Below are 27,285 nucleotides of genomic sequence, written 5' to 3'. Positions count from 1 at the left end.
GGTGTTTGGTTCTGTGTCAAGTTAACAGCATATTAGGCTTACATTTACCTAAAATTAGCACAGGAACATTATGCATCAAAATTTTGGTGCGATCGTACAGCTGTTACAATCGTCTTGTACCGTTATCAACAAAAAGCGCTGACAAATAGCCCTCAAGAATGTAACAATTGCTGTATTTCAAAGCATCCCGGACTCGGACCCATGTTCGTCGGGCGATAATTGTCCTTTTCATGGCGTGCTCGACACCTGTTTTAGTCTTGTATTCCAGCTTACCCTTATAAACCGTTATATAAGGTTTAAGATAACAAAAAAAAAATAAGGTACTAAGTTCACAGATATGGAAGCAGTTCCACTAACAAAGAGAGAAATCAAGGATTTCTCAAAGCAGTTTTTTATCGATCAATACTGATACCATTGCCAACACTGACATTATTGTTCTTGTGTTCCACCTGCGTTCGTAAACATACGAATACCTGCCAATGAAATGATCCCCTATTTTATTTACTGTGGGTATGTACGTACATTTACCTGATAATGTATTTTTTACCCGCTCTCTCACAGGTACATACTTGCACAGTACATAGTTATATGTAAACAATTACAGAATTTGTCTTTAATGCATATCACTTATGCATACCTAATTTTGGAACATTGTACATCTCTGTAACTGGGTAGGTATGTTCTAACTGGGTACCTAGATCGCCACAAGAGGTGGTGGTATTTAGTGGTCCTTATGTCTTTTCCCTGTTTGTCTTTTACTTCTTCTCGAACTTTTATCCCACATTTTTGTTTTGCCCTTTTCTTTTTGTTAAGCTTTGCTTTTTCTCCCTCTAAACATCATACAGTACGTACAGTACTAACTGTATGTCTTTGAATCATCGCCATCGCTCAATGACCTAGCTTTCTTGCTATTTACATTACTTGCTATTTGTATACCGGTCGTCTCGTCTTGTTTTGTGTACTTACAAGTCACACTTAAGTTCTCCTGGATACGTAACAATACGTAAATCAGCCCTACGATACTTCCCACCGACCTGGGTTTACCGAGCAACAAGCTTGCTTAGCTCGGTATCCCTTTTCGGTGAGGATCTGACTCCTCCGGGTGTGACTAGGCTCTGTCCCTCTTCTATAATGCAAGCTTTGCATGCGCTTATTACCACTAACCCCTGGATCACTCTCTCCTTCTCACTATCTTCTTTCGGAATGGTGTAGCGGCCAGTCAAGCTACATTTAGTCTTGACTTCTTTGCCTCTTCTTATGACATTTTACTAACTTACTAAGTATTGTATTTAGCTTTGTTTTTGTTTGCTTTCCTTTTTCTTAGCAGGGAGTGTCGCGACTTTCTTCATATTTTTGTCTTGGGAGGTGTTAACGTAAGGTGCTGTTGTCGCGTGGGTCAGTGGGTGGACACTCCTGGTCGTCTGATCATGGGCGGCGGCTTAGAAAAAAAAAATAAGCATGCCCAGCGGGGTATTTTAACTACGACCCTTTCCGCGCCCCGCTCCCGACTCGTCCAGCGCTGGTGGTGACGGGCCGGCGCTTCCATGCGTCTCGGGCGCCCGCCTCTATTGATCTCTCCCCCTCCCGCCCACCCGTCCCCGCCCCAATCTCTGTCTCGGCCCCCAGCTGGCCTGGCCCGACCCCGGCCGGCCGCCGCTGTCCATTACATCCCTGTTTTACTGTGGACGGTACAGTTACCGTGGCTGCCGCTCGCTGACCGTTGCTCGGCTCCGGCACGATCAGGTGCCCGATGTCTGATGATTGCAGCGAGGTGATCGTACCGGCCGGCCGTGCCGTGCCGCCCTGGCACGTGATGCTTACCTTATCGGGCCGCATGACTAAACAATATTTATTTGAAGGCGTAGATTGGATCATGGATGTTGTCAGTTCAGTGTGGAGTATGAACGTGAAGAAAATGAAATGTTTTGTTTCGTTTTTATAACGATAGGTTGAGTTGCATTATGTTTCGTTTTCGCCCAGCGTTTTCCTGTTCCGCTCACAGCTTCCTGGAAATCAATCACTGACAGTTCGCGCACCAGCTTACATTCCACCAAACTTTAACGTTCTCCTGCGAGTCGTGCCACCGAATGCTATACATCCATTAGTGATCTGTCGTATTTCCTACTCATCCTGCTGTCCCCTTTGCAGTAATGAGCTATGTTCAATTAGGACATCTAGCTACCTTACACGGTTACATTCGTGCCACACCACCATCGACCTTTTCCGACTTGGTCCAGCACTGTGTTTTAGCCGTGCACTGAGCTACATGACTAGACCTGCTAATGACCTCGCCGTTGACACGCCGGCAAACTCCAACGATGACCCACTCTGGCGCTGTATTGCAGACGTGTGTGGGTAGTAACATGATCTGACCGCTCCGTCGATGTGTTTCAGACGCGTGCGTACGGACCTGTCTGATCTGGAGCTGTCGGGCGCCGACAATGACTCTGAGAATCAGCTGGTGTCGGCCACGCAGCTGCACCGGCGCCGATCCACTGCCGACACGGGTCAGTCGGCGCTACGAATGGGCGGACGGATGGGGATACGGGCGGATGTATTGATAGGACGAGGTGTGATACGAGTGGGTATCCCGACGGAACGAGGGTGCTGCGAGCGGCTTTGTGGAGGGGCAGATAGATATCCAGAAGTGCGGACGGGATCGGGAAGAGCGGGGATACCGACTTGGATATGGAGGAAACGCAATAATGTGCAGCCGCCACCGTCCGTTAGAAATGCTGTCATTGCATTATCATGCTACTGTTTCAACAACATTATTACTAGCAGCCGGTATTAACGCAGCTTATTGGGAAGCCACAGTCATAATATCCTTACAATGTTAGTCTCACTTTTCCTGAGAACCTACTGGCGAACAGACACCAATTAGTTGTATTAACTTTAAACAGTTTTATATCCACAGCCGATATTTGCACCGTGGCCATCTATCCCATCGTCAACTAGCCACCACCCGGAGAGACCGCATATGTCCCGCACACTCGGATCTATGCTGCCATCGCCCATCAATCACTGTTCTTACTTTGTGACTGGTATTACCCACCGAATCAGTCAGTGTGGATCTGCGCTGTCAGCGGCCGCCGTTCGTTGGATACGTGCCTACCTGACTGGTGTATCTGAACCCAGGCTAAGGAGAGTTTGGGGGGCGGTCGGCGGTAGGACAATTTTGTAAGGCCCACTGGTCTTTCTTTTTTCATCCCTCTGTAAGCTGCAGCCATCAGTGGTATCCGGGCAGTGGCGCGGGCTGACTCTCTGACCCTTCTATCCGCTGTAGCCCAGTCTCCCTAGTCCTAGGCGGCCGGCCCGGCCGATCCTTTGACCCGTCTCTCCACTGCAGCCCAGTCGTCCCGGTCCTCGGCGGCCGGCTCACGCTCCTCGTCATCGTCTGACGACTCCGACCCGCGCCCGCAGCGGCGCCGCGCCGGCCGCTGCCGCCTGCTCTGAGTCCCGGCCGCCGCCACTCCGTCTCCGCCTGCATCGTCCTCGGTCAGTATCCTCTGTCCTCTTTATCCTTTTCCCCCTCTGTCCTATGTCTGCCTCACTGCCGCGGTTTTCTATTGTTTTGTGTCATCCCGACTGTTCCCTCATGCCCTCTCTTCTCTCCTCTTACCTTTTTTTCGCTGCCCGCTCTGCCATCCTCTGACCTGTCTTTTGATCTTCTCTTGACCTTCCGTCCTCCCTTTTTATTTTTTCTTTCCTCTTTTTTCCCTCTGTCCGCCATGTCCCCCCTGTCCCCCTCTGACATGTCCTTCACCACTCGCCTTTGTGCTCTCAGTATGTCTGAAATGAAATACTGAGTCATTCAAAACTGGGCACTGGTGTTAAGGCGCACAATGCGCATCTTGTTTACATCAGCCGGTCAAGGTGTCTGGGGTTGAAGTTATGTGTGCCGCCCGGGCCATGATAGTTAGTTTCACAGCAGCGCCAGCCTCTCGGTACATTAGCTCCCTGTTTCTGCGCGCAGTGGTGGCCTCCCGGGCCGAGGAGTCGCTCCGGCGCGCCAGTCAGGCCACTGTGTGCTCGTGCGAGGGTGGTGGTGAGTGGGTGCCTCCCCTCCCCTTCCCACCCTGCGTGTGCGTCCGTTCTAACCCCTTACTCACCAGAACCGGACCTCCGGCTATGTTGGCCGATGCATACGCTCTGACGAGACACTTAGGACACGAGTTTTTATACGTGTCTGTTGTGGAGCAGTCGAGCCAGCGATGCGGACAGGTAGACGCTCGAAAAGAAGAAAAACTTCAGGAGGAAGACATCTGTCATTTGTGCGTCAAAACCTGTCATGACTAAAGATTACTATCAAGGAAGGCCATTCGACAGAACTGAAAAGGAGGCTGACTAGCAGCTGCGGTCACGCGATTTACAAGTCGATACCTATTTATCCGACACCAACATTGCTATTTCTGGGTGGGATGGTGTTGTTATCAAACTTGTCGCCAATTGAAAACGTGTTGGGACTTGGGGGCTGTCCGAAAAAAGTTGAGAAGATCGCGTTGGTAACGCCTGTGGGCATTGCAGAACTGCCAAGCTGCATTATGGTCCTGGATCACAGCTCAGAGGCGCTGGTCAACCCGATGTCCGCGTATTGGATTGGATGAGCATGCTTATCAAGAGAAAGGGATAACTTTGGTATTTAAAGGAGCCGTGACTCCCACTTAATTTTATGCTACGGATGGTGGATTACCATGCCATGAATGTGACATGAATTCTTGGGCACTATTTCTATTTGCTCAAGTGCCCTTAGTCTCACCTTAATCGTATTTACTGTTTTAAGGTCACTTCAATCTGAAAAGTGTCAATTGATTCATCGTCATCATTTTATAGTGTTTGCTTAGAGCGTAGAAAAAGAACAGTACGTTAGCTCACCTTACGACTAATAACCTGATACACGTAGCCGGCTGAGGTTTTAGTGTTCCGGAAGCATGCGTGCTAGAAGGATCATTATTTTCATTGTCTTTAGCGTTGTCAGCTGGCGTCCAACACATCATGCGACGATGATCTTAGTACCTTTTTAGAAGGGATCAAATGAAACTTTTTTGTAGTGTCACCCGTGGAACACGTGCGTGCAATGGCATGACTGCTTTCCCCCTTTGAACGTTTCCGTACATACTGTGATGTGTCTATTGTGACGACTGATGGTCTGATGGTCCGGTGCGGGTGTGCTCTGGGTTCCCTTTGTTCGCAGAGTAGGCGCAGGACGCGGTGCTCTGTACACAGACGCTGTTTTGACGCGGAGATTTTCGTTTCGTTACGACGAGGAGAGATTCGTTAATTAACATTCACGATGATCGTTGTGGTGCCCGTGGTGACGGCCTTGTTTCGTGACTCAATGCCTCTACACCCCGTGACGCTCTTTCATTACTAAAAACCGACCTTTGTATTTTTCTGTCGATAGACGGCAGGAGTCAGCTGGAAGCGGATTACATTCAGCGTTGCCTTGGCAACCTGACACCGCTGCAGGAGAGTCAGCTGATTCAGCTGCGCACCATGGTCTCCGAGCTGGTGAAAGGCAAGGTCAGTTACCTGGCTACTGCTGGCACAATCACCGACCTTAGTGTCCGGAACATTACCCGCTGTCGTAGCATTAGCATTATAGCATTACCATATAACACAGCACAGAGATTCCTTCACATGTCAGCATAACACATGCTAATATACCAGTATAACGCCTTTTGGGGCGACTAACGGAGCGAGCGAGAGGGTGAGCCTTGCACGTGCGAAATTTCGACAGGGTACCTCCAGCTGACTTGTGCACGGCACCCTACTAACCGGTCTCTAGCGATCACGGGCGTAGGAACGTCATGAAAAGTGGGTGGGCCACCCTGTCAAGGGGCCTCCTTTTCCAGGGGGCCTCCTATTTTCAGGGGCCCTCCAGCTTTTGCCTCGTCCTGCTGGCTGCTTTCAAGTATGACCTCCAAATCTAGCTTCTGAGATCGGGCAGATGTACCTACCCAGGGGCGTAACCGCTTAAGCGAACAGTGCGGAAAGTCCGCACCATTTTTAAAACTTATTCCCCCTCCGATTTTTTTTAGAATCTATTTGCCGCAAACGGCGCATGACCCCTGAAAAACCTTAAGGCCGCCGTCCACTGTGCGGAATGCTTGCGGTCCGTACGGAATTAAGGTGGGCGCATCCGGTCCGTACGGAAATCGTGTGCGGACCGCATCCATGTTGTGTGGACACATATCGCTGATAATTGGCGTAATTATATTCAGTCCCGACTCGGAAGTCACGTTATGCAAGTCGCGCGTGACCTCCCTCGAGCTAAATTCGAAATCGGGTTATCAATCGACATCCGAAGTGCAGCTGTCGCGGCTGTCGCAGCAGAGACGAAGTACCTACCAAAGTACGACGTGTTGAACTTTGTGCGGAGAACGCAGACGGAATGGATGCGGGCCGGACATGGCCCGTCGCCCGTCTTTGAGTTCTCAATTGCAAATTTAAGATTGAATTTCAACTCTTTCAAGACAAAGTAAATTAATATTATTTCCTTGGCATGGCACCAATATCTTGTGATGCTAGGCAATGGCCATATTTTCTTTTTGTAACAACTGATATCGAGTGTGCGTGAGCTCTCCGTTTGCTGTCCGGATGCGGAGACATTCCTGACCGACTCCGGACGGAGACCGCATGCGCCCATAGGGCTCTCTCTGTGTTAAATTCCGTACGGACCGCAAGCGCTCCGCATAGTGGACGGCGGCCCGCTTCACACAAATGTCTTCCTCGTTTCCCAGGTGCCCCCATTAGCTGCATAGGCGCCCTCTTTGGCATATAAGCGCCCTATGTATAGTCATCAGAGACATCCCTGTATGTCCCACAGTCGCCCCGTTGTCGCATACAATGTGCGCTTAGCATACGGGTCTTTCTTTTATGGACACTTGAAGGCGCCTCTCTTTGCCATGCCTCTCCCCTGTTTCTTATAAATGCACCCCCATTGCATTGATCAATTGCAGTCGCAGACCTCTATTGCATGTGGATGCCCATATATGTAGGCCTCAGAGGCGCCCCTCTTTCGCATTGATATGGGCTTTATAGGCGCCCCTCTAGATATTGCACGTAGGTGCCCTACTGTCTCAGAACCGCTCCCCTTTGGCATGCAGACGCCCATCTTTCGTACGGAGGAGCCGCTGTGGTTCTTAGAGACGGCATGGTGCTCCCAGACGCAGATGGGGCTCTCGGAGTCGACAGTGTGGGACCTTCAGTCGCTGATGGGTGCCCGCCAGATGTGAACCCTCGGAGACGCCGGTATGGGGCCCTCAGAGATGCCAGTATGTGGCCCTTAGAGACACCGGTGTGGAACCCTCAGATGCTTCAGTGTGAAGCCCTTACAATTGCTGGTGTGGAGCTATGAATGCGCTGGCTTAAATCCTTCAGAGGCCGGTACATGGATATTAGAGCTCAGTGAGAGCTTGTGTGGTGCCTTCAGTGGCCTTGTGGAGCCGTTAGGCATCAACATGGTGCTCTCAGGAGCCGGTGAGTCGTCAGAGTCACCGGTGTGGGGCCTTCAGAGCTCCGGCCTCCGAGATACTGGTGTGGGGCCCTGAAAGGTGTCGGTGTGGGTCCTTCAGATGTGTACCTATAGAGCCTTAAGATGCACAGGTGTGGTGGCCCACAGAGGCGCCGGTGTGGGGCCCCCAGAGCCACCGATATAGGGCCCTAAGAGACACTACATATGTATATATAGTTTGAATAGAAGGGCCTCTCAGACCATCAGTCTCATGGGCCTCCTCTAGCTAGTATGAATAGAAGGGCCTGTTAGACCATTAATCCTAGGGGCCTCCTCTGGTTAGTATAAATAGAAGAGCCTCTCAGACCATTAATCTCAGGGGGCTCCTGTGGACAGTATAAATAAAAGGGCCTCTCAGACCATCAGTCTCGGGGGCCTCCCTAGAAAAGTGCAAATGTGGATAGAGGGCCCCCTCAGATTCATTAGGAGTGGACCTCTCTGACTATCAGTCTCAGGGGCCTCTTGTGGCCAGTATGAATATAAGAGCCTCTCAGACCATCGGTCTCAGGGGCCTCTTCTGACTAGTGTGGATAGAGGGCCCTCCCAGACCACCGGTTTCAGGGGCCTCCAGTGGCCAGTTATATGAACAGAAGGGCCTCACAGCCATCAGCCTCGGGGGCCTCTTCTGACTGGTGTGAATATGAGGGCCTCTCATACCATCAGTCTCAGGGGCCTCCTCTGCCTAGTGTGAATATAAGGGCTTCCCAGGCCCTCAGGGGACTCTTCTGACTGGTGCCGGATTGAGGGACCTCCCAGACCGAAAGTTTTGGGGGTCTCCTGTGGCCAGTATGAATAGAAGGACCTCTCAGTCCATCAGTCTCATGGGCCTCTTCTGCCTGGTGTGATTATAAGGGCCTCTCAGGTCATCAGTCTCAGGGGCCTCCTCTGGCTACAGTGTAGATGGATAGGCATCCCAGACCATCAGTCTCAGGGGCCTCTTCTGACTATTGAGGATAGAGGGGCCTCCTATGACTAGTGAGGGTAGGGGGCCTCGGCTAGACCGCCAGTGTCAGGGGCCTATTCTGACTAGTGTGGATGGAGGGGCCTCCCAGACCACTAGTCTCAGATCTCTGACTAGTGTGGATAGAGGGGCCTCCCAGACCGCCAGTGTCAGGGGCCTCCCCAGACCAGTGTGGATATTGGGGCCTCCTCAGATCCACTAGGGCCTCTCAGGCCATCAGTCTCAGGGGCTTCGACTGACAAGTATGAACAGAGGGCCTCCTTGGATCCATCACGGCCCCTTGGAGTCCGTGCGTGGGGATTCGTGGAACTTATTTTTACCGAGTTTGTTTATTCTGGAAGGTGACGACGTCCTCTCAAATCGAGACGAGGGGCCTCGAGTAAAAAGTGGGTGGGCCAAAACACATGGTTGGTCCCCCCACCTCGAAAAGTGGGTGGGCACTTGCCCACCTGGCCCCCCTGTTCCTACGCCTATGCTAGCGATGTGTCAAATTTCAGCACAATCGGCCCAGCCGTTCTCGAGATCTGGAAGCGGCACCCTGCACATGCGCACGTGCAAAATGGGTCCCAACTGACTTTTGCACGGCACCCTAGTAACCGGTCCCTAACCATGTGCCAAATTTGAGCGCCATCGGTCCAGCCGTTCTCGAGATCTGGAATCGACCCCTGCACGTGCGCACGTGCAGCAGCACCCCGATTCTGGCACACGGATGTGCATTGCCTAGTGGGTGCCTACCTACATGCCAACTTTCAGCGCAATCGGCCAAGTAGTTACCGAGATATTGCAACAATTACAAAAGTGACACCTCTTCGTTTTGCACGTGGCACGTGCATAAGGGGTCACCCACATGCATCGGGAATAGTCCAATACTTGGTAGATGGAATGAAGCTACCCTACAAAAATTACCGCGTGTAAATCGGTCAAGTGGTTGCTGAGATATAAGCGTCGTAGAATCGTGACCACGGCCGGCCGGCCGGCCACTCATACTCAGAAATTTCCGTTAATCTAAGGAAAGACTACGCTCGCTTCGCTCGCTCCGTAATAATGCCATATCCGATATAATTATGTAGAGACACTAAAGACCCGAACCATTCCTCACCCATATGTCTGCCGAGTTCCGGGACGATGTTCCCCTGCCCCGCGTATCCCCTCGCTCACCGCTGCCATCTCTCTACCCCAGACCCCGGGCGACGCCACGCTGCTGCGGTTCCTTCGCGCGCGCGAGTTTCACGTGGAGCGTGCCCGTGAGATGATCAGCGCGAGCCTGGTGTGGCGTAAAAAGTACCAGGTGGACCGCATTCTGCAGGAGTATCAGTCGCCGTCGGTGGTGCGCGACCACTTCCCCGGCGGCTGGCACCACTCGGACAGAGGTGAGGGACCGGGTGGGTGCTGACTCCAATCATGGGTTGGTACCTACTGACTCCACTGGGTAGGCCGTGACTCAGCTGTGTTGGCTCTGCACCTCTGACTCCCGTGAGAGATGCAGACGGGTGAGTTCTAGATGCCTTAGTGGGTCTACTGGCTGTGTGGGACACTGGTCGAGCTCTCGGTATGAGCCTAGCGTTTGGTCTTCTGCAATTTATATCATGTATTTCGACGATGTATCGTATCAAACGGGCTCAACGATGTTCACATTGTTTTTTTTTTTCGACAGACGGCCGTCCTCTATACGTCCTTCGGCTGGGACAGATGGACGTCAAGGGCCTCATCAAGTCCATCGGAGAGGAGGGCCTACTCAAGCTGGTAAGTTGCGAGTAGTGAGACCCGAATATATCGTCAGGGGATAGGATGGGGGGGAGGGGGAGACTGACACCACCGGCGGTAACATCAGTGCATATGGGCCGGGGTGGACCGGCGGTGGTTCTTGCTGGCGCTGCTCCGGCACGAAGATCATCCAAAATTTCTTCACAGTAGTGGATGGTAGCAGGGGTCCACATGCAATGCCAAACCATGGCATGATCGCAGTTGCCGATAGCTGAGTATCTACACTGTCGCTGACTTCTAACCGCCCTTGCGCAGGTGCTGCACATCTGCGAGGAGGGTCTGCGGCTGGCGGAGGAGGCCACGATGCGCGAGGGCCGTCCCATCTGCTCGTGGACGCTACTGGCAGACCTGGACGGACTCAACATGAGACACCTGTGGCGCCCCGGCATCAAGGTAGGTCGCCGCCGTGCTGCCGCGGGGCTGACATATTTGTCCTAAAAATGAACATTATCTTTGGACAACCGGGAGAACTTTTGGCAATAATCAAAATCAAACTACTGAGGGTTCATCTGACGACCAGAGCATGCACAAATGCATCAGAAATGAGTGAGTGTGCTGATTGCTAAAGTTCGTCGCGCCTTTCGTGCTGAAATTCGCTTCCCAACGTGGTCTTGTTTCCTTGCTGCCAGTGTCTGCTGCGCATCATCGAGATAATGGAGGCCAACTACCCGGAGACGATGGGCCGCGTGCTGATCATCCAGGCGCCGCGCGTCTTCCCCATCCTCTGGACACTCGTCTCCACATTCATCGACGAGCGCACACGCGACAAGTTCCTCTTCTGCGACGACGACGACTTCGAGCACGGCCTGAAGGTGTACATCCCCGAGCAGCACATCCCCGTCTTCCTTGGCGGAAAGGCAGAGGTGGGTCAGACAGGGGTGGTGGTTGTGGGGGTACTGGAGCATCACGTGCCCGGTGATAGTTGGTGCTCTTGACAGCTCGTGAATGGGTGCCGAATCTGATGGCCTTTTAAGTGCGGAATCACTGAAACTTAAAACATTTACATCATCTTTGTTGTCAACTGTCGCGAGTCTTTCGCAACTTAGTCCGTCCTGATTTGTTTATTTTTTATAATATCTCATTGACCTTTGAAATCCATATCGAGCTCGGGCTAGGTGGCAGTATCTTCTTGGCCACAAGGCTGGCTGCTTCTAACTATATCTGAAGTCGGATCGGCCCCGACACGTCTCTCCCACAGTGCGGGATCAGCGAGGGCGGCCTCATCCCCAAGACCATGTACATGCCGATCGAGGAGCTGGAGAAGCAGCGGGCTGAGCTGTGTGGCGACATGGACTCCATCTACCACTGTGTCAGCCTGGCGCGTGGACAGGTGAGCGCTCCAATCCACCTGGTAGAGCTCCTAGTGAAAGACTATCTAGCCTTTGTTATTCTTGCGAGCTCCGTATCGCTGTCGGCCTGGTGGGATTGGTCAGTTGAGCACTGCTTTCCACTAGAACGTCGGCGTGGGGAAAATTATGACGTGTCGCACCTGTGATTTAGTCCGGCGGAGCTCCGTCTGACCAGTGAATTAGTCTTGCTCTGTTAATTTGTGAAGTTTTGTCAGTGAATCTATCTTCCGTGACGTCTGGGTGGAACTGGCCGGCGTAATTGTTTCAACTGCATCCAGTCCGTTGTCCTCCCGTTCAGTCTATAAGCTCGCTCCTCTGCCATCCAGTTCAGTCTACACGCCTCTCGCCTGTCCGCCCGCCTCTCGGTCCGTCGCCTACCTGCGGTAGCTGACCGGCCTTCTCTGGCTCAGGTTCACGAGGTGCTGATTCTGAACGACGACCGCGGCTCGGTCATCTGCTGGGACTTTGACATCATGAAGTCGGACGTGGCTTTCTCCGTGCTGCGCACCAAGGTGCCCATCACACACAAAGACGAGGCGCACGCGCACGCCCACTCCGGTGAGTGTTGTTGGTTAGGGGATGGCCGGCTGTTAGGACCGTTCAAATAGCAATGGCGAGTCGGAGGTTGTGATATGTGAGCTTTATCCAAAACAGCACAGGCACTGAGTGGCAGAGTCATGGTACATTTTTATTTGGTAGCGATGTGACTGAGTAACGGTCCGATCACTTGTGTTCTCTGAGTTCTGGCTCTCTGAGTTTTCGATGCTTCGCCCCTGTGTGTTTTCCGTGTTTTGACTCGGTGTGTTTCCCGTTAACTGACTCTGTAGTGTGCTCTCTTCGTTTTCTGACTCTGTGCATGACCAGCATTATGTGCCCTCCTCCTCAGGTCCGCTCCAGGTGCTGGACTCACTGAACCCGCTGTCGGAGGACGCCGAGCACCGGTCGGTGATCGACAAAAACTGGAAGGAGGGCGTCGACTACTTCCGAGTGGAGCCCACACTCATCTGCCACGACGGAGAGAGTGTGCAGGTGGGTGCCGAGTGCCGACCGACTGCGGGCTGGGGCAAGAAGATAAAGACCGTAACTTCTGCGGATAAGCGGCTGAGTGGCATATTTTCGCATTGGGCACCTCAGCTGCCCGTTTGCATGGATATAAATGTCATGTTGGTGCTGGATTTCCGTCTGAGGCCTGTTTCACTAAAAACTTGCGATTACAAGTGTTTGAACTTTACAATTCATAAGTATTTTTGCAAACTATGTAAAATCGGGTTTCACTAAACTTCATCACCAGCGGCACCTCCAATAAAAAGAGTTGGTAAATAAACTTGTAAACAATAAAATTGTTTTTAATCAAGAACTTTACCATGTTACAGATATTGCTTCTTTTTATCAAACTATGTCTAGTTTTCATGTCAGAAATTACAGGAATAAATTAAAAATAATGATGCTGTTTCTGAGTGGTATAAATGATAGTTCACAATATCTTATTATTGAATGAAAATAACACGTAAAAAACATTTGACAGCAGAAGACTGTTGAATGCAATTATGGCGCGCGAATGACAAAACATGACGATATTTATTTATTGCTCGTAGCTGGTTCGTAGGGAATGTGCTAAGTGAAAAAGAGCATATAATGACTCAGCATATCATATTTGTTTTAAATAATTGATTGCTTTGCATCATTGCACAAAAAGTATCAAAATTCCGAACGTCAGGACCACTGGAATTTCAGGTTTGTAATTACGATGTTTTCTTTCAAGTTTCTGGTCTTCGTGAAACAGAAAGTTTGCGATTCCCGTGTTTTCTAGCAAACTTTTTCTTGTAAAAAAGTTTGCAAATGTTAAACTCAAAATTCATGCCCGAAGGTTTCGTGAAATCCAAATTTCAAATGTTGGTAATTATTTCTTTTAAACTCAAGTTTTTTCTTTGTAATTACACACTTTATTTGTTAGTGAAACAGGCCTCAGATTGTAACCGGAAACCTAATAGATCGAATGTGTTTGGGACTCACCAAACGATCGTGTAAAATAATAATAAAAGCGTAGTAAGTAACCCCGCCGTAACCTTTTACAACCGTCCAGTCGGTTCCGCCCGTTCGCAGTCGGTTCCTGTGCTGACGAGTCATGTGACCTTTACTGACAGGGCACACACGTGACGGCCCACCTGGGCACCTACATCCTGCAGTGGCGCTACCAGGAGTCGGCCAGCGGACACCACGGCTCGCCACTCGAGCTCATTGACTCCATTACGGCGCACAAGGCGCGCATCATGTACTTCTACGAGACGCTCCGCTCGGCCGACTACAAGTGGGTGACGCGGGCGGGGTGGTTGGGGTTTATCAGAAGGTGATCATGAGTGGTCTGTGATTAGATGAGGATGAAATGGTTTGGCTGGGTGTTTAGCTACTAAGCTTTTTGCGCCCTTTACGGTCTGTGATTAGAGTATCGTATCGGTGATATGGCAATGCGTTGATGTTGAAAATGGCGCTTGTTACTCTGGCATCGTGAACGTATGTGAATCCTGCCGACCCCTGACGGCGCCCTCACTCTCCACAGGGGTTCGATGACGTCGCTCAACTCGGGCACGTCGGGCTTCTCGTCGCTGTCGTCCCACTCTCACCGCGTGCCGTCGACGGCGGCGTCATCGGCCGTCAGCAGATGACGCCGGTAGTCGCTCCCCGGAGCGGAGTCACAGAGCGGAGCAGGTCAGTGGGGAGGGAAGAGGTCAGTGGGGGGGGGGGGGTAGGTCATCGGCCGTCAGTAGATGACGCCGGTAGTCGCTCCCCGGAGCGGAGCCCCAGGGCGGAGCAGGTCAGTGGCGGTCGGCCAGAGCGAGCCTAGACAGAGGTACTCGTCAAGAGCGCGGCTCCTCCCTCCCCCGCCCGGACTGTTAGTAGTCATATTCCGTAAAAGTACTCGTTCGGCCGCTTCTTGCTACGAACCGCGAAAAGATCGCAAGCGATACTGCCTACTCGTATTTGCTTGCAGGATTGGTAAGTCAATGTAGTGGCGAACGACTTGTTTCACTCCAACCGCGCCAGTGGACCCCGCATTGCCATGGAGCCAGTGTGCGTTTTGCCGTCTGACCCGCCGGGTCTGTTGGATCAAACTAGCAGTGCCTTCAGCGTATGCAGTTAATCGGTAGTCGGCTGCAGTAAAATGATGTGCACGTCATACGCCGTGGTCCACAACCCAGTGCCGCATAAGTGAGTCCCTCTTTGAGCGCTGAAACTCAGCCTATTGCTGTAGGTAGTTAGAACTCTGCTGTGTCCTCTCTGTGTCTCTCTAGCTTACATTATCTCGCTGTATCCATAACTGTGTCCCCCTGGTTCACATTCTCCTGTTGTAGTCATCTGTGTCTCGCTCTGGCCCACAGTCTGCCGCCGCTCGACCCGTGGGCGGCCCCGTCCGCGGCCGGCCGTCCACACCAGCTCTGCACGGGACGCGCGCCGGCAGTCACCGGCGCCACCGGACCGATCCAGTGCGCGGCGCCAGAGAGCGCCGCCACGGCCTGCTAGTTAGAATCACTGACGACGGAGCGCACGCTCATAGGCTCCGACACGCGTTTAAATTATTTTCCGTCAGACGCGCGAGTTTTAGAGGCGATGCATAGTGAAATGGACGTCAGTATAATGTAGTTGTTAGAGGTGACATAATTCTCCTGCGGCGCCCCGTGGTTAATCGTTAAGCAGTCGATGTGATCCCCATATGTTAGTCGCGCGGGACGGTTTGGTACAAATGCGACTCGCTGTGGCTCGACGTGTGGAACTGTTGACCCCTTCGGCATCCGTGCCGAACTTGTTAGGCGTGCTACCAATATCCCCGTATATCTATATTAATGATACATGTTATACTATTACCGACTATTGGCAGAACCCTCCAGTGGCGGTCAGAGCAGTAGCGCTCGTCTCGCCACCTGTGGGCGGCTGCAGCAGTACAATTTTGTGATGGACTATAGGGCGGCGCGGCGGTCGCTGTCATGCTGCTGCTTTGGTTGTCTGTGCCGAGCTGGCGAATTGGTGCGATGTAGTACGATACATGGTCGGTGGCGAATTCAGACGAATGTGACATAATTGCGCCGGGCAGGCCGAGTGACCGGGACTGACATGGCTTCCCCTCAATTAACAGGTGTCCAGGCATCTGTAATGTGTTTGTGATGTCATGAAGTCGATCGGTGGCAATAAAATAACACACTAAGCTGATGATGGTTTGAGACGACGGGAGCAACTGGGAGGTCCGAGCGATTGGATATGGGGGGGGGGGGGGGACAATGAATAGCGCATTTGGCTTTTTCGTTACGACGCATCCTAATAGGCCGCTTTTTCATCATGACAATGAAGGCTGGCATTTTTGCGCTGAGTGCAGAAAATAAGAAAACCAATATAAGTGCTGATCTTTTTCATGTTTTACATTGTTTTATATGTATCAACAAGTGCGTTTGAAAAGAGTCATGCAGTAGCGCGCCACTTATTCGAGTGTTCTCGTCAGAAGCACCGGAGAGGTCCGCGACTCCCCTCTGACCGCTCGCACTCCCCTGCCCCGCTATCTCGGTGGTCGCCTGACCTGTCTGATGGGACCGGCTCTCGTCTGAGCCTCTCCATTTGTGGGATCCACCTGCCCGACATCCGGCGGCAGCTGCTACTGGCGGGATCGCCGGCCGGCCGCCGGGTTGCGGTCGAACTTCAGTGACCGTCTGGACGCTGCACCGAAAGGAGTCGCCGACCGGGCCGCTGCTGTTCTCTGTCTAACGTCTGTGTTTCTATCCCTCACTGGACTTCTCTTCTGTGTGTCTCTTAACTGGTCTCTGCTAGAAACTTACTGATTTCCTTAATGGCACGGGAAGATTTGGACTGGCTGTCATGCATCTAAGCTGTCATTGTGATGCATCGTTCTTCCTAATGGCAATGCTCCAGTGGCGGCGATGAACTTTAACCCAGACGCTACAGCTCCTGAAACTGGATGGTGGCCTAGCTGACCGTCTGAGGCTCTAGGAACTCCGTCTGGTCCAGCCGAGTTGCCTAGCTGATCGCCTGAGCCAAGACTAACTCCGACTGATCCAGCCGAGTTGCCTAACTGACCGTTCGAGTCAAGGCGCTAACTACGCCTGCTCCAGCGGAGACCGATGGGGGCGACGGCAGCGACCCTGGTGATGAGACAGAGGCGGATCGAGCACCGCGGCACGGGCGTGCTAGCTCCTCGCGAGGATGTCACATCGCCCCTGAACGCCTGCTACTATAGGGTAAGTCGCTACAAGGAGACGGAAGGATTCTAATTTCCCATCGTACTGATTTTCGCTTTGTCAGCGTATTGCCGTCGTATACATGTAGATGTCAATACCCGCTTTGTTACCATCTTGTGCCTCTTTTTGCCGGCTGTCTTCGTGAGATGGATGCTTGCAATTCACTTGCACTTCTTGCCTCCGCATGAGATGCCGGTACAGGTGCACCGATTGTCTATATCAGATGGACGCGGTGTTCGTATGTTCGTCTGGCAAAAAGTATGGCAAACAAATAAACATAAGTGGTCGCTTGCATCCGTCAGATAAATGTGGTTAACGTGCTCCCATTGTGGATGCGGTTCACGTACTCCCCTCGTCTCCCGTCAGATGGATACGGTTGACGTGCAGCCCTTATATCCGTTAGATGAACCTTGGATACCGTTCACATGCTCAGTCCTTGTCTCCGCCAGATAGAGACGTTTCAGTTCAAGTCACGTGCTCACATGTTCTTGTCTCCATCACATGGACATAGGATATCGCTCACGTACTCGGCCTCTTGTCTCCTTCAGATGGAGACGTTAGTGAGAGAGATGCAGAGTCCCGAGACCGGGGTGCCGGTCCGCAGCCAGAAACTGTTCCTCACGACCATCCCCTCAGCCTTCACAGGTGAGATAGCGCTGACTGACAGCGACGCTCGATTTGTCCGTTTGCCCAAACCACCGGGCTTTTTAGTCAAAAGTTCGAAAACGGCTGCCGACTACGAATTCTTGTGCTCATGGGAAACTAACATCAGAGCTTAATTACCTTTTCTACAATATGTAAGTTATACCAATCAGTTCGTTCGCCCTGCTTTGGAGAGAACCTACCCTTCCCTAACGTGAGTTACCCTTCTTTCAGGCTATGATATCATGGAATGGCTAATGTCAAACCTCAGCATCGATGAGAGTGGTAAGCAAAATTAAACTCGTATCATTCACAACCGTATAGAAAATGCAGCTGGAAGCTAATTCCGTGGTTTTTACGTTCAATACCGACCCGTTTACTGATCTCGCTGGGCCTCTTTTGAAGGCATTTATCGATGCAACATAAACGTTACCTAAACGTTCAGAATCAGATGAACGTTTACATAAACATAAACGTTAATCGGTTTGAGTGACAAATAACGTAACTACGTGAAACGATTGATTTTAACCCGCGCACCGACGGGGGTCTGCGCCAACTTCGCACCGACGCACACTGGTCGGAAACGCCCTCACGAGAGGCCACGGGCGATTCCGGAGTTTCGGATTATTTTTTATATAGATCGATTTGAAATTGATCAAATTATTATACTTAGGCCAAAAAAACTAATCCGGGTGACCAAAAATAGCTGTAATCAGCCCCCGAAGATGGGGTATCCCAGAACTCGGAAACTGACGCGGAGCAAGAGGTTTCTTGAGCCGGATATTCAGAGTCTTATTGCTGATAGACACCAAATTGAAATCCCACATATTATGCATCAAAATGTTCGTTATGAAGTTGCCGACTGGTCAGTGCAACATTTTTGGCATACTTTTTCCCTAACTAAGATGTACTATAGCTTTTTTATGAAGGCTCTCCTACAGTGATGCTGGAATATAACTGCAAAGTTTAGGTAAGGAAACAACAGGTAGTCCCATCTAGTTCCACTCTGATTTTTTTGTGAGATGAAGTAGGATTTAAATTTACACCAGGGCAACATAAAAGCTAACTGCGCATATTTGCGCAAAATTTGCAGGAGCCGCTCTACCTACCCAACTACCGCCCGCCCCGCCCCAGTTTCGGCTCGGCCGCCGCGCCCGGCTTACGCTGACCTGTGTGGCCTGCAGGCTGCACGCATCCATGCGTAGTTGACTGGTCATTAAAAACAGATGCGCTTGAGTTTATGAATTTTGTGAAAAGCGCGTTTTATGTATGCATTTATGTATGTATTGACATCAAAAGCCTTCCACATAGGTATTGCGTGGCGATTACGGCTTGCATTTAGAGAGCCTTGCTATTGACAACCATCACTCGGCTGAAGAAAGTGGAAATTGAAACCTTCGTGAATATAAGACGCTGCAAATATAGGACACCTGTCACTGACGTCGGGTTACCTTGGGTCGTCTTTTTACATTAGATCACAATTCCGGTATTTAACCCTGGCCGGACCGATTGGTTTTCTACATTGACCGGGGAGGGTTGGTACAACTCCCTCGCCGTTTCGCCTCTAATTGAGCTAGAGCCTCGCGGAAAAAAAACAAGCTTGTGTGCCGTTATAAGACGCAAAAATTAGGTACTACCCGATTTTAAGGTCTTAGGTCAGCCAGTGACCTCTTAGGTCAGGTAAGTGCCACAAGGCACGGGCTCGGTTTTAGGTTAATTACTTTGCCAAAAATGGTCGCACTGCCGCGATTTTGGCATAATAGTGTTTGTCTAGCTCAGGCGCGTTGAATGCTATACTTGGTGTTCGGGTGAAGTCAACTTAACCCTCGCCGGCACAGGCCATTTTGCGTCCTTCGACGGCACAAGGGGGGGTTGGTACGACCGCCCCCCCCTCGCGTTTGGCCCCTGATCGAGCTAGAGCCTCGCGGAAAAAACGAGCGTGTTGCCCGTCACGAGAGGAAGCCGATGATACCCAATTTTAAGTTCCTAGGTCATCGGGGGACCTTCCAGGTCAGGTCAATGACCCGAAAACCGGGAAAATCGGGACCTGTTAGAAAGTCGTAAATTGTGGCTGCCATGTGGTTTTCCGGGGTGCTGATCACGAATATCGTATTAGTTTTGATCAGAGATGATGTCTTTAAGCATTTAGACCAGGTCGGGTCAGGTCAGGTCGGGTCAACCGGTAGGGGTTGTGACGGGTATTCGTAATACGTGTCAACCGCCTCTGACAGCTTCGTAACATGTTACGAAGGCGCCAAAACTACTTCGTAAATGTTCAAATGGTTGCTAAATTAGAATGCAGCTCCAAAAACTAGCCTAGAAACATGTAAATTTCGAAAAAGTGAGCCGAGGTCACCCGAGGTCACCAAAGTTCAATGACCTGACCTGACCTTCAGGTGACCTTGACACCCATCCTAATGTATGGGAGCAACATCAAATCACATGTTTGAACGTTTGAAACCACGAAAAGCTTGCAAACGCGCGGCTAGTGCGAGCCGACATACGCCGAATCGCGATTTCGGCCAAACATGGTCTCGGAAAAGAGATCACAGGTCAAAGGTCATTTGAGTCAGGGTCATGAAATTTTCAGGTTAGGTGTAAAATTAATCAATGCGAGGGTACTGAAAGTTTCGTTGTGATCGGCCGTTTTTTACGCGAGTTATTCGCGAAAAACCTTAGGGGGTTGCATCAACCACCCCCCCTGTGCCGGCGAGGGTTAAGGTGTTAACCTCGGGTCAAGGTCAGGTCGGAGCCCTCAGGTCACGAAAATGGTTGAAGGAGGTCATATCGCATATCATTCGATTCGGCAGGTCTTCCTGAGTCCAATGGTGACTTTCCCGACTCTCTAGCTCCATCTGATCAGGAGTTATTGACGAAAAACTTATATGGCCTTAGTGACGTCATAAATGACGTCACGCAAAGTCAACAATGCTAAAGTCAAGCACTGGACCTTGCAAGGAGTGCATGAAACCATTCCCGGTGCCCGAATAGTAGCTCCCAATTTCCCTTGTTGACTTAAAGTGGTGCTAGATCCTGTATTATACTCAATTATGACGTCATAACTTAACAGATTCACGTCATATATTTAGTGCTTGACATCCAAATGATAGCTTACATATGACAGAGAAGGTATGCAAAGTTTTATGAAGTTTGCTTCACTAGTTGTGGAATAACAAGCAAAAAACTTTTGCGGAAAGGCCGCTGGCCTCTCGCTGGAGCGTTTCCGACCAGTGTGCGACGGGGGGGGGGGGCGGATGACCGCCCCCCTGAGATCTCGAGAACGAAGCAAGATAGCGACAAGCGGTAAACGGCATAGGATACGCACGGGCAAGGTCTACAATTTTCACTAAGGTCATTTTCAGGTCAGGTCAAAGATGACGTCACAGGGGTCGAAAAAGTCAAAATGGCGGCGCTAGATATGGAGAGTTTTTCTCGAATAACTTTCGAATTAGTCAAGATAGGAACAAACTAAGGGCATCATCGTGATCCTCTCGTCAATCCGCATGGAATGATATATATGTTGACCTCGAAAGGTCAAGGTCAAAGGTTGACCTCAGGTCACGTGACCTCGAGGTCATCATGTATATCATTCGATGTGTCTTGACGAGCCGAACACAATGAGACCATCCGCGCGGCTGTACCTTGTTCCTGTACGGAGTTATTGGCAAAAAAAACCGCTGGTTACCTTTGATGACGTCACATGACCTTACAGCTGCCCAACAGCAAAATAGACCTCAAGGTAGTGAAGGTTGATCGTATATGAAGTCATGTATGGTATATGGGGCCATTCCGACCGGTTTTAGTGGTAAAAACAGGGAGTTGATTTTTCCCCCATTGACTTTGGGGAGGTCGCGAAATTGACCTGACCTTAGGTCACCGACATCAAAATTCCGAGATAAACAAATTGTAGCTACTAATGATCTAATAACATCCTGCGACTTTCAAAGGCCTCCGACATCTACTGTAGCTCTGGCACGGTGACAAAGTTGCAAAAAAGTGACTTGAGGTTGGGTCATTCAAAGTGACCTGGTGACCTGACCTTAAAAGTTAGGAGGTTCAAACTGACACACCATGTGTAAAATTGATGAGAGAATAGGTAGTCGTATCAAATTTCGCGGCGCTACGCGCCGCGGTTTTCCCGCTATCCGCGAAAAACCTCAGGGGGGGGGGGGCGGATATCCGCCCCCCGTCGGTGCGCGTGTTAAATGACCTCTGCGACTACTAAAATACAGGCGAAGAGAGAGAGAGAGAGAGAGAGAGAGAGAGAGAGAGAGAGAGAGAGAGAGAGAGAGAGAGAGAGAGAGAGAGAGAGAGAGAGAGAGAGAGAGAGAGAGAGAGAGAGAGAGAGAGAGAGAGAGAGAGAGAGAGAGAGAGAGAGAGAGAGAGAGAGAGAGAGAGAGAGAGAGAGAGAGAGAGAGAGAGAGAGAGAGAGAGAGAGAGAGAGAGAGAGAGAGAGAGAGAGAGAGAGAGAGAGAGAGAGAGAGAGAGAGAGAGAGAGAGAGAGAGAGAGAGAGAGAGAGAGAGAGAGAGAGAGAGAGAGAGAGAGAGAGAGAGAGAGAGAGAGAGAGAGAGAGAGAGAGAGAGAGAGAGAGAGAGAGAGAGAGAGAGAGAGAGAGAGAGAGAGAGAGAGAGAGAGAGAGAGAGAGAGAGAGAGAGAGAGAGAGAGAGAGAGACGTGAGACGGTGGGAGACCGACCGGCCTCGACTAAAATGCTTATTGTGGCTCCTGGTACCGGGCTTAGAACGTTCTCATCTATCTTACTATTTGAACAGGATCCATCTGTTTGTCTGTCTGTCCGCCACGTCGTGTAGTGGGTTCAATTTAGCCGGCCTACAGGGCAGACGGTATATCGTAGGGGGTTGAAATTTGCACACCTTATAGGTGACAGAGCGGGTCAGTGCCTTTTCTAGGTTCCGACTCGCTGGGGTGCACGGTTGGCACGTGGCGGGCGCCGGAAGAACGCCAATGAAATTTTGATCGGTTCTTATATCTTCATTGAGAGCCGGGGTCGACAAACTTTGTGGACGAAATGCATGCCGATCGGTGGCGGGTGCCTCGCATTGGCGGATGGGCAGGTTTTTAATTTGAATGAAAAGTGGCTAGAGAATGTGTTGATTTTCGTTCAAAGGGAACAGTTTGTGATAGGAATTTACAAATGCACCGCGTTTGTCGCAATGCGCCACAATTATCTCAGGGCGTCATTTTTGCCGCAAATCGCACAGTTTTGTCAAATATAGTCCGATATGGGTGCAATTTGGTGTCAAGATGCATGCTCAATCACCGGGTGAAAATGCGCCGCGTTTGTCGAAGTGCGCCACATATGCCACAAAGCGCCATTTCCGACAAATACAATTAAGCGTAATGGAATGGCACGAATAGGGGCAGGGCTGGGAACAATTTATGTCTGATATTTTAGTACTGATAAGATCCAATTATTCTGTGACCTGATATGACCCAGCGGTGTTGGTAGGGGTAGGGGTAGGGGTAGTGGTAGGGGTAGTGGTAGTGGTAGGGGTAGGGGTAGTGGTAGGAGTATTAGTAGGGGTAGGGGTAGTAGTAGGGGTAGTAGTAGGGGTAGTGGTAGGGGTAGTTGTAGGGGTAGTGGTAGTGGTAGTGGTAGGGGTAGGAGTATGGGTAGTAGTAGTGGTAGGGGTAGGGGTAGATGTAGTGGTAGGGGTAGGGGTAGTGGTAGGGGTAGTGGTAGGGGTAGTGATAGGGGTAGGGGTAGTGGTGGAGGCAAAAGCAGAACAGTGGCCCGGGCTGATCCCAGCGGACGAGAGGTGACCTATGTGACCTGGCCTGACCCAAAGTGACCGGGGCTGACCCCTTTGACCCGTCTTGACCCCGTATCACCCAAATTTCATCCAACAACGCCCTCAGAACAGCTCTTTTTAAATTCTCTTCACATTTCCGTCCATATCTATGCTTCTAGACGACACATCGACATGACTCAAACACCATTCGAAAGCAAATTGGCTGGTACTGCAATTTTTTCCTACCACGCAGCAAAGCAAGTGGCGCAGCCGCTTGTCTATATTACTATTCCAACAGAATCCGTCTGTCTGTGAGTCTGTGTGTCCGCGCATCGTGTAGTGGGTTCAATTAACCTCGCCTACAGGGCAGACGGTACGTCGTAGGAAGTTGAAATTTGCACACCTTATAGGTGACAGAGCGGGTCAGCGCCTTTTCCAGGTTCCGACTCGCTGGGGTGCACGGTTGGCACGTGGCGCGCGCTGGAAGAACGCCAATGAAATTTTGATCGGTTCGTAGATCTTCATTGAGAGCCGGGGTCGACAAACTTTGTGAGCTGAATGCATGCCGATCGGCGGCGGGTGCCTCGCATTGGCGGATCGGCAAGTTATTAATTTGAATGAAAAGTGGCGAGAGAATGTGGTGATTTTCATTCAATGGGAACAGTTGATGATACAAGTATAAAAATGCACCGCGTTTGCCGCAAGGCGTCACATTGGTCACAGGGCGTCATTTTTGCCCCGAATCGCACAGTTTTGTCAAATATGGTCCGATGTGGGTGCAATTTGGTGCAAAGATGCATGCTCATCCACCGGGTAAAAATGCGCCGCGTTTGCCGCAATGCGCCACTTTTGTCACAAGGCGCCATTTCCGACAAACTCGACTAAGGCTAATGGAATGGCACGAATAGCAGCAGGGCTAGAAGCACTTTTAATTTAAAGTCTGATTTAAAAAAAGTTAAATGGATCCAATTATTATGTGAGCTGACATGACCCAGTGGTAGGTAGTGGTAGTGGTAGGGGTAGGGGTAGTGGTAGGGGTAGGGGTAGGGGTAGTAGTAGTAGTAGGGGTAGGGGTAGGGTAGTGGTAGTGGTAGGAGTAGTGGTAGGAGTAGTGGTAGGGGTAGGTGTAGTGGTAGGGGTAGTAGTAGGGGTAGGGGTAGTGGTAGGGGTAGTAGTAGGGATAGTGGTAGGGGTAGTAGTAGGGGTAGTGGTAGAGGTAGGAGTATGGGTAGTAGTAGTGGTAGGGGTAGTGGTAGTGGTAGATGTAGTGTTAGGGGTAGGGGTAGGGTTAGGGGTAGTGGTAGGGGTAGTGGTAGGGGTAGTGGTAGGGGTAAGGGTAGGGGTAGTGGTAGGGGTAGTGGTAGGGGTAGTGGTAGGGGTAGTGGTGGAGGCAAAAGTTAAACAGTGGCCCGGGCTGATCCCATCGGACGAGAGGTGACCTAGGTGACCTGGCCTAACCCAAAGTGACCGGGGCTGACCCCTTTGACCCGTCTTGACCCCGTATCACCCCACTTTCATCCAACGAAGCCCTCAGAACAGTTTTTTTTTATTCTCTTCACATTTCCGTCCATATCTATGCTTCTAGACGACACATCGATTTGAATCGAACACCATTCGAAAGCAAATTGGCCGGTGCCGCAATTTTGTCCTACCACGCAGCAAAGCAAGTGGCGCAGCCGCTTGCTTGCTATGATATTACTATTTGATATATTACTATTTGAGGAGGGTGCGTCTGTCCGTTACCGAGGTCCCGACTTGGTGGTGCTTTGCGTGGACTACAGGCCAGACCGTTGCACCTAGCCCGGTGAAATTTGCACAACTTATAGATCAAGGATGCGCGACGTGCCTTTGAGGGGTCTCAGCTCGATCGGATTTATAGGGAGCGCGTGGCGCGTGCCCAAAAAGTGCAAATTCGCGTCATAGACTTTACATGTATAAATCGGCTTGCAAAATCGGGCGAAAATGGCTAAATTTGCCCGACACGGGTCCGATCCCCGTACAATATCTCGGTAACCGTGGGCCCGATCGGTACGGGGAAAACAGCATCGTGTAGAGAATCGAACGGGCTATTGAATGGTGTGCGGTGCAGGGGATGCACGCGCCACGTGCACCCATGAGGATACTTTTATTGAAAAAATTGCGGTTTTTGACGGATTTTGGAATTTATTTTATTTTTAGGTGACCGTTACATGGAGCGAGTTGAAACAACGCCTGTTTGCAAGAGAAATGTACCGCCTCTCATATAAAAATTGTGAAAAGCTGATTGATCCAAATCAAGGTGGTGCAAATCACAGGAGAAAATGGTGTTTGACAATGATGTGCAACTTTATTAATTACACGGGTTTTGCTGCATAACCTGATACCTTTGGCAATTGAATATGGTACCATTGGATAGAGCATTCAATGCTGTCCAATATTCACTCTTCATTTTTGCATGATTAGCAACAGTATCCTTAAAAATGTAAATGTTCCAAACCATTACATTGTCATTTTTAGCGAAATTCATCGATGGCCCTCAAAAGACTTCACGCCAGTTTTAGAATCATTCTAAAGTAGAACGCATGATAATACGACACGGGCACCTCGATGCGATGTATCTTTTTGTTTTCTTACGAAATGCATGGCCGTCAAAAAGCAATCGAACGAAATGGATATCTACCAACCAAATCGACACAGACCAACCCAATACCCACGGGTCAAAAAATCCCCCCTTCGCGTTGCGGAGCACGCGGGTAACCCTAGTATATTCTATTCAAAAATTTGGCCTTAGTTTTTGATTCATTATTTAACTCTGGGTTTTGAGCGGAACTAACTATGTAGAAGCATTTGCCGTTTGCGGACCCTGTCTTCGTAGCTGTAGTGCGAGGCCGTTGAAAATAAGTCACTTGCAGGGTCATCATATGCATGCAGTAGATAAATATGGTGCAGCGGTGCTCGCTATATTACATAAAAGGCAGAGGCCGGTACGCTTTTCTTCTCTCTCTCTCTCTCTCTCTCTCTCTCTCTCTCTCTCTCTCTCTCTCTCTCTCTCTCTCTCTCTCTCTCTCTCTCTCTCTCTCTCTCTCTCTCTCTCTTCTATCCCCACCTGCTCTGCGCAGCGGAGGCCCTGCATCTGGCCTCGCTGCTCTGCCAGCACGGATATATCTTCCCCGTTGGTGAGGGCAAGACTCTCCAGGTCAGGGACGATTCGTCCCTGTACAGGTTTCAGGTGAGATGGTCCATGCGCAAGGACACTGACCGATCGCTTATCACTTAGCTGACTCGTAATAGGAAGGAGGCTGTGACCGATGCTTGAGATAAATTATTGGGGTAAAAATAACTTTGAGACATTTGGAAAAAAATTGCGGTGTTTGTGATGCTGCATAAGCCTATTTTTGTTTATTATCTTCATTGTGAGTTGATCGATTTATTTAATTAAGCAATTGATTTTTAAGCCATGGTTGGTAGGTAATGTGGTTGTTCGGTTGCAAAACATAGGCTAGTTATTCATGCTAATGCACGCAAATAAAAATGCTTTCTCTCACTTGAATACGCTTCGCCTCACGATCCATACCTATCGATAACCGCCACATGATTCGCGTTGCAGACTCCCTACTACTGGCCGTCGCAGAATCACGTGCCCGACCCCACAGACTATGCCATCTACATCCAGAAGAAAATGATCAGAGGAAAACAAAAAGACGCGCTGGAGGAATATGAAATGGTAAATAAGCTATTACTTGCTGAGAGATTCATTATATACATATTATAGATGAAGTTGTAGGTATTATGCGACATAATTAATTGTAGATAGCGCTGCGCTCGCTCGCATGTTATACTCGTATTTGACTCCACTGAGATCGTTTTAGGTCATCTAAGTTTTTCGATCCCTCCCGGGAGCTGTTACGTTCATGGCTCTGGTTTTGTATCGTGTATACTCATTATGTACCATATTGTACCTACGTGCCCAAATAAATGTGTCCACGTTAAAAAAGTGATAAGAAATTCAATAACCTGTTAGTTAGGACTACTCGCTAACAACTGCTTAGTTTCTGTGAATTTCCTTACTTAGGGTAATTCT

General features: G+C 50.3%; 2 protein-coding genes across 14 annotated transcripts in view; both read left to right on the top strand.

Moving 5' to 3' along the window:
* Positions 1 to 15,788, top strand: part of LOC122366842 (SEC14-like protein 1) — a 35,716-nt gene extending 19,928 nt beyond the window's left edge. For 10 of the 13 annotated variants that reach the window (XM_043339455.1, XM_043339456.1, XM_043339458.1 and 7 more), the window contains 13 exons: positions 2,395 to 2,507; positions 3,424 to 3,498; positions 5,405 to 5,523; positions 9,658 to 9,847; positions 10,132 to 10,220; positions 10,497 to 10,634; positions 10,871 to 11,104; positions 11,440 to 11,571; positions 12,001 to 12,148; positions 12,477 to 12,619; positions 13,735 to 13,898; positions 14,148 to 14,296; positions 14,968 to 15,788. In XM_043339455.1, the coding sequence (XP_043195390.1) occupies positions 2,395 to 2,507; positions 3,424 to 3,498; positions 5,405 to 5,523; positions 9,658 to 9,847; positions 10,132 to 10,220; positions 10,497 to 10,634; positions 10,871 to 11,104; positions 11,440 to 11,571; positions 12,001 to 12,148; positions 12,477 to 12,619; positions 13,735 to 13,898; positions 14,148 to 14,253 (1,651 nt within the window). In that variant the 3' untranslated portion in view covers positions 14,254 to 14,296; positions 14,968 to 15,788. The remainder of the gene's footprint in view (positions 1 to 2,394; positions 2,508 to 3,423; positions 3,499 to 5,404; positions 5,524 to 9,657; positions 9,848 to 10,131; positions 10,221 to 10,496; positions 10,635 to 10,870; positions 11,105 to 11,439; positions 11,572 to 12,000; positions 12,149 to 12,476; positions 12,620 to 13,734; positions 13,899 to 14,147; positions 14,297 to 14,967) is intronic. The other 3 variants (XM_043339459.1, XM_043339461.1, XM_043339460.1) reach the window with 1 other exon arrangement.
* A 590-nt stretch (positions 15,789 to 16,378) lies between these two features.
* LOC122366847 (regulator of G-protein signaling 7-like) overlaps positions 16,379 to 27,285 on the top strand; it is a 28,459-nt gene continuing 17,552 nt past the window's right edge. The window contains exons 1-5 of the mRNA XM_043339476.1: positions 16,379 to 16,830; positions 17,379 to 17,475; positions 17,707 to 17,757; positions 26,324 to 26,433; positions 26,812 to 26,928. Coding sequence (XP_043195411.1) covers positions 16,714 to 16,830; positions 17,379 to 17,475; positions 17,707 to 17,757; positions 26,324 to 26,433; positions 26,812 to 26,928 — 492 coding nt within the window. The 5' untranslated portion in view covers positions 16,379 to 16,713. The remainder of the gene's footprint in view (positions 16,831 to 17,378; positions 17,476 to 17,706; positions 17,758 to 26,323; positions 26,434 to 26,811; positions 26,929 to 27,285) is intronic.

The sequence above is a fragment of the Amphibalanus amphitrite genome, unplaced genomic scaffold (genome assembly GCF_019059575.1).
Source record: "Amphibalanus amphitrite isolate SeventyFive unplaced genomic scaffold, NRLGWU_Aamphi_draft 000834F_arrow, whole genome shotgun sequence".
In the NCBI taxonomy this organism is placed as follows: Eukaryota; Metazoa; Arthropoda; class Thecostraca; order Balanomorpha; family Balanidae; genus Amphibalanus; species Amphibalanus amphitrite.
This window is presented reverse-complemented; position numbering and strand designations above follow the sequence as displayed.